The 6,520-nt window shown below is 53.5% G+C and overlaps 1 protein-coding gene across 1 annotated transcript in view; it reads left to right on the top strand.

The window, feature by feature from the left end:
* The window catches only part of LOC116825560 (glucagon receptor-like), a 28,480-nt gene that overhangs the window by 16,922 nt on the left and 5,038 nt on the right, over positions 1-6,520 (top strand). The window contains exons 4-8 of the mRNA XM_032781689.2: positions 2,455-2,576; positions 3,288-3,394; positions 3,798-3,954; positions 5,085-5,244; positions 5,974-6,034. Coding sequence (XP_032637580.2) covers positions 2,455-2,576; positions 3,288-3,394; positions 3,798-3,954; positions 5,085-5,244; positions 5,974-6,034 — 607 coding nt within the window. The remainder of the gene's footprint in view (positions 1-2,454; positions 2,577-3,287; positions 3,395-3,797; positions 3,955-5,084; positions 5,245-5,973; positions 6,035-6,520) is intronic.

Here is a 6,520-nt window from a genome sequence, read left to right as displayed (position 1 = left end):
GTGCTCTAAATGGCTACAGGTGTTCTAGTTAATCTAAAGCAAACCTTCCTCCCTTGGCAGGGAATAAGGCCCCCTGCTAACACTCTCATGCTGCCCTCTGGCCATGCTGTATCACAGCAGTCATGCCTTTTAAGGTGCCCCGTTCATCTTTAAATACTCCTTATATGTATTTAGAACAGTTTCCAGAACTAGATCATCTTCTGATTTCAAGTGATGCACTTTTTCCTTCCAGTCCAGTGAAAGGTCATCCAACCATCCTCGACCGAGCAACTTTGGGTCAGGGCCTTCAGTCACGAGCAATGGTGGATGCCTTATTTGGCTCTGGTGGGAAACCTTTGCATTGGTGGCTCCCAGTATCTTTATTGCTTCTCCAGTGTTTCTTTTTGTCCCATGTTTCTGCACTGGAGATGGTTTGCTATCTTTCCACAATGTCTCACATGCTTCTTGGCTCATAATGGTCATGCTACATCTCATATTTGAGTTCAAACTGTGCATTTTCCCCCCATTTACAGTCAGCCCAATATGAATGGGATCTACACCTCTACCCCGATACAAAGCGATCTGATATAACACTAATTTGGATATAATGCGGTAAAACAATGCTCCAGGGGGGGTGGGGCTGCGCACTCCGGTGGATCAAAGCAAGTTCAATATAATGCGGTTTCACCTAAAACGCGGTAAGATTTTTTGGCTCCCGAGGACAGGGTTATATCGAGGTAAAGGTGTACTTTAGGAATATTTTGTTTCAGTTATACTATAGATAGGATAAGTCACTTCCTCCTCTTCTCTTTCATTGCTTTCCTTCTTCAGTACATGAAAGGTACTGTGGCTAAGAGGCTGCTTTTCATCATGGTTTTATGCCTCTGCTTGCTTGGTTTTATTTTGACACGGTCTTCTAACATGCCCAGTCAATCTGTAAATGTGACATTTTTTATGTTTAAATCGGCAGACATTTGGGGTGTGTTTGCCTCCACAATAACACGCCCTGCTACTGATTGGATCACTTTCCCTGGCAATTTGTGCACAGTACCTTGTGTTTCCTGAATGCTCTTCTGAAGGCTTCTGTGATTTGTATTTGTAAATCCTGTACGTTTTTCTTTGCAGATTCCATAGCCTGGGCTCTTTTCAGAGCTGTTTCAAATTGTAACTGTGTCCAGACAGTAATCTCCTTTGCATTCTGTCATCATTAATGCCACAAATTAATCTGTCTCTTGGCCTTTGTGTCAGAGTTACACCATAATTGCAATCTTGAGAGAGCCTCCTCGGTCCCGCCACAAATTCTCCTACTGTCTCCCCCGATTTCCTTGACCGAGAGTTAAACTTAAATTGTTCTCCTGTTTCACTGGCTGTTGGGTTGAAATGGTTTTTTAACAGATTTACGAGCTCATCAAAAGTTTCATCTGCAGGCTTTTCAGGGGTTAACAGGCCCCTACACTGCTGAATATGATAGCTTTCTGCTTACCGTCATCTGTCATAGCATTAGCAGTGACAAAATAAGATAATGTTTTGCAGTATTCTCCCCAAGTTTGCAGATTGAATGGTGAAATGGTCCCAAAGGTTGCAGTTATTTCCCTGGCGTTTGTGAGGATACTAATGCACATACTAATGCACACTTTCCTCACTGAGGGGTCGGCTCCATCTCATCACCATAGATTGTAGTTTAAACCAGTGGTTCTCAAAGCCAGTCCGCTGCTTGTGCAGAAAAAGCCCCTGGCGGGCTGGGCCAGTTTGTTTACCTGCCACGTCCGCAGGTTTGGCTGATCGCAGCTCCCACTGGCCGCAGTTCGCCGCTCCAGGCCAGTGGGGGCTGCGGGAAGGGCTGCCAGCACGTCCCTCGGCCTACGCCACTTCCCGCAGCCCTCATTGGACTGCAGCGACAAACCGCAGCCAGTGGGAGCTGCGATCGGTTGAACCTGCAGACGCGGCAGGTAAACAAACCGGCCCAGCCCACCACCACCCTGAACAAGCGGCGGACCGGCTTTGAGAACCACTGGCTTAAACCAAATGTACTCCAACTTCTTTGAGTATTAATGGTCTCTTTAGTCAGCCAACACTCATCTATCCTGGCAATAGCTCCACAGTTGTCAGCAACGCACAACACAACCCTAGAACAGCCACACATGTCCTTCTTTAACTATCTGCCTATTCCCCCGACTTCTTCGCCAAGCCTGAAGCAGAGCTCTGTGGAGCTGGAAAGCTTGTCTCTCTCACCAACAGAAGTTGGTCCAGTAAAAGATACTTTCTCACCTCTCTTGTCTCTCTAATACCTGATAGCAACATGGCTACAACACTGTGGACATACTCCCCTTAGAGGCTGGTTTATTATACACATTATAACTGTCCCCATGATTGTCAGTTGTGGGGAGCCTGGGGGATTAGGCTTTTATCTGAGAGGTGACCCCAGGGGAAGGCAGTCACCCTGAAAGGTGACCCTGGTGTGCTCTGTGTTTGCAGTAAAATATGGGCTAGTGAGCCGCAAGTGCGGGCTGGATGGGCAGTGGGTGATGGTGAACGGCACGCAGCCATGGAGGGACTACTCCCAGTGCGAGGAGGAGATGGAGTCCACCATGGAGGAGGTGAGGCTGCTGCTCCTGATGCGGGGGGGGCAGGGGGGGTGCTCCCAGCTCTCTCCATGCCAGCCCCCTGACATCCCAGTGGCTTGTGCTGGGGCCCAGCCAGGCCTGGGCTGGGCTGGGAGTTTTGGTGTTGAGGAGTGGGGGACATGGGAACCTGAAACAAGAGGGATAGGTGGTGGCAGGGTGTAATAATGCATAGATGGAGGGGAGTGGGAATGGGTGTGTTATAATGCCTGGTGGGGGAGGGGAGACCATTCAGAAATAGAGTTCAGTGTAAACACAGGTGCACAGCTCCCTCCCGAGTTCTGCTCAGTCACATGCTGCCTCCCCCTTCTTGGGGTGTTGAACCCCCACTCCTTGCTCTCCCCTCCCCGACGAATCCCATTGGCTGGCTGGGGCTGGGGTGGTCACATCTTCCCACTGAGCCTCTCAGCCCCACTCCCGGATCATTGGGCAGGCCATTCAGAGGCCCTCGCCAGCTGGGGAGCTCAGGACTCAGCTCCCTGGGGTGGGGAGAGTGTGAGGTCAGGCCCAGCAGCCCAGGTACGTGGCTGAGCTGGGGCCAGGGACCCAAGCCCACTGTCCCACGGGACTCTGTTTCAGCAGGGCTAGTGCGTCTCCCGGTGGGTGCTCGGAATGTTGGGCGGCCAGTGGGGGCGGGGGTAGCAGAACTGACTGTCTGCCTCACTGGGTCCCCTTTGCCCATGCCAGGAAGGGGCCCGCCGGCTGATGGTGAGTTTCAAGGTGCTCTACACGGTGGGATACTCGCTGTCGCTCCTGGCGCTGGTCTCCGCCCTGCTCATCCTTACCATCTTCAGGTAGGGCCTGAGCCTGGGACACGGGTGCTGTGTGTGCTGCACTGGCAGGGTGTGCGGCGGGGCTCTCCAACGGGACGGGATGGAGGGATGGGATGATCCTGTGCTGGGCACTGTGCCCAGTGCTGCTGCAACTGACTCTAGCATTGCAGGCATTACAGTGCCTCCTGCTGGGGCAAGCAGGCAGTGCACGAGCTGTGAGCTTGGCAGAGCCAGCTCTCCTGCCTCTTTCCCTAATCCTGCTTGGAGAGGGTCGGATGGCAGGAGCTGAGTGCTCCTCTGGCCTGCTGTGCCTGATGCAGGAGCAGCTCAGCTGCTGTAGATTACATAGCCCTTTCCCGGGGAGAAGTCCATTCTTTTTCCGCAGCTCTCCAGCGCTGAAAGCCGTCTCTCTCTCTGGGCCTAGGAAACTCCGCTGCACTCGCAACTACATACATGCAAACCTCTTTGCCTCCTTTGGGCTGCGGGCCATCTCAGTGATTGTCAAAGATGCGCTGCTGGAGAAGAGGTGGGGCATGGAAATCCTGCATGTGTCTGACTGGGAAGCACTGCTGAGCAACAAGGCAAGCCCACCAAGAAACCAAATTTTCCTTGGGTGGGGGTGGAGTCTAACGGCCAATGCCTGTGCCCCCCTCCCTGGCTAGCCATGGTGGCTACCTGCTGTGCCCAGGTCCATAGTCCAACAGCTGGGCAAGGAGGCTTGACTTGGGGTTGGGGATGCGATCCCTGGGTGCTGGTGGATCTAAGTGCCAGTCAGCGCTCAGATCCACCAGCTCCCAGGGATTGCACCCCCAGCCCCAACCACTAGGTGGACCTGAGAGCACTCAGAAGGACCCTCTGGGCGGGTGCATCTATTGGCTCAGCCTGAGGGGGGGATTCTGCCAGTCTCCCACAGGTGAATTTTTAAAAGCTATTGAGGATCCTAAATCACACACATATTGTGGTGCTGAGCTTAAAACCTCCACTCAACAAAGCAGGGGAAATCAGCCCCTCCTTCACTGGCCTACCACAATCTGAGTTGATGGATCCCTTCCTCCTTCTTTAGGGTAGGGCAGCCCAGTGGCTAGAGCACTGGCCTGGCACTCAGGAGACTTGGGTTCTCTCCCTGGCTTTGCTAATGGGTGATCTCAGGCACATCATGTCCCCTTTCTGTGCCTCATTTTCCACATCTGTAAAATGGGGATCATGATAGAAAAGTGCCATAGAACAAATCACCTGCTGCCCCTGAAAATGCTTCCTACACCCTATCACTGAGCCAAGTGATGATGTTTCCCCTGCTGGATAAGATCTGCTGTGCTTTCCCTCCTGTCTCTCCCCAGTAGCCTGCCTGGCCGTGTTTCTGATAGGATGAGAGTGGGGCACTTTGCTCTGGGAGATGAAGCCCTGGATGTGAACAGGATCACCAGAACAGAGCAGCAGGGGAGAGCGCCCTCCGGTGCGGTGATGTAGCCTGGATCTCCCTGTGACTCCTGGCCACATCCATGTTAGCCTACCCAGCAGTGGGCTGTGCCTGGTGTCATGGAGGGCACAGGGTGTGCTGGTTAATGGAGACTCCCTAGTGGAATAGACAGTGCTCTAGGCATATCCCAACTGGCTGCACTTCTAGTCCCAGGTCCCCAGCTCAGAGCATCCTAGTCTCCTCTTCCTGCACAGTCACTTTCTCTCTCTCTCTTTCTGGGGCTCCTCTCCACAGGCTGCAGTTGGCTGCCGGATGGCTCAAGTCATGATGCAATACTGCATTCTAGCCAATCACTACTGGTTTCTGGTGGAAGCCGTCTACCTGTACAAGCTTCTGATTGGAGCGGTGTTTTCCGAGAAGAACTACTACATGCTCTACCTGTACTTAGGCTGGGGTGAGAAGGAGAATGGGAGTGAGTGTGAACAGTGGCCTGGATGTGTGTGGCGGGTGTGTGTACATGAGGAGGCAGCATGGTGAGGGTGTGGGTATGAGGTGTGGGTAGGCAGTGTGGGGATGCATATGGCATGGGTGAGTTGCGTATGTGCCTGTGGTATGGTCAGGTAGCGCGAGCGGGCCTGGGCGGGCAGGGGTCTGGGGGTACGTGCAGATGGTGTTTGCTGAAGTGAGTACTAGAATTACATAGGACATATCAGGGAGCACAGGGGGATCTGGGGCAGTTCAAGGGGGCAGAGACTCGGCCAAGTGGGCAAGTAGCCACCAGGTTCCCCCCCTTGGGCGACTTGGCAATGGACTGACACCCAAGTGGTTTCCATTTGGTTCTACGTGTCCATCAGACAGCAGCTCATGCCCCTAAAGCAGGATCACTGCTCACAGCTGATAGCACCTCACCAGGAGGGTTAATAACTTAGTGACATGGATGAGTGGTGACCCCTAGTGGTGCACGCATGACACAGGAAACCCTCGCTAGGTGGGGGAAGTGGAGGATTGGGGTCATGGCCTGTCCTCAGTCCCCCAGGGACTAGAATCCCCCAGAGGGCAGAGGCAGGTCCCTTCCTGGATCAGGGAGGGAAGAGGGGGTAGGACCCCCCCTCAGTTTATGAGAGCTGCTGTCTCAGCTCAGGCAGGTGCTTGGTCTTCACAGGGTTTGCTGTGTGACTTGCAGGAACCCCCGTGGTGTTCGTGGTGCCGTGGCTGGCGGCCAAATATCTGAAGGAGAATGCAGAGTAAGTGCAGACGCTCCTTGCTGTGCTCCCCCAGTAAGCCAGGCTCCATGTTTCGTGCCACCTGAGTTCTAGTACGGAGCAGCCATGGGAAAGGCAGGGAGGTTGGTTTCTTCCACTGAAACCAACGTGAATTGACTGCTGGGGAGAGAGGCATCAGATTCCTCCCTGCCATGGCCCACCCTGGCCCTGGTGTGACTCCCCTAGGGGTGAGGGAAGAACTCAGCCTCCAGGGCTTGGTCAGTGCTTGGCCTCTCTGGTGGGGCAGGGCTGGTCATGAGTAGGGTGACCAGACAGCAAGTGTGAAAAATTGGGATAGGGGGTAGGGGGTAATAGGAGCCTATATAAGAAAAATACCCCAAAATAGGGACTGTCCCTATAAAATTGGGACATCTGGTCACCCTTGTCATGAGTGCTGTGCTTGGAGGTGCTTTCTGGGATGGTCTCTGCATAGCGGGAACAGAGCAAAGACCCACCCAGCTGATTTCT

Source organism: Chelonoidis abingdonii, chromosome 9 (assembly GCF_003597395.2).
Source record: "Chelonoidis abingdonii isolate Lonesome George chromosome 9, CheloAbing_2.0, whole genome shotgun sequence".
Taxonomy (NCBI): Eukaryota; Metazoa; Chordata; order Testudines; family Testudinidae; genus Chelonoidis; species Chelonoidis abingdonii.
The sequence above is the reverse complement of the archived record's forward strand: the minus strand, read 5'-3'. Positions and strand labels throughout refer to the sequence as shown.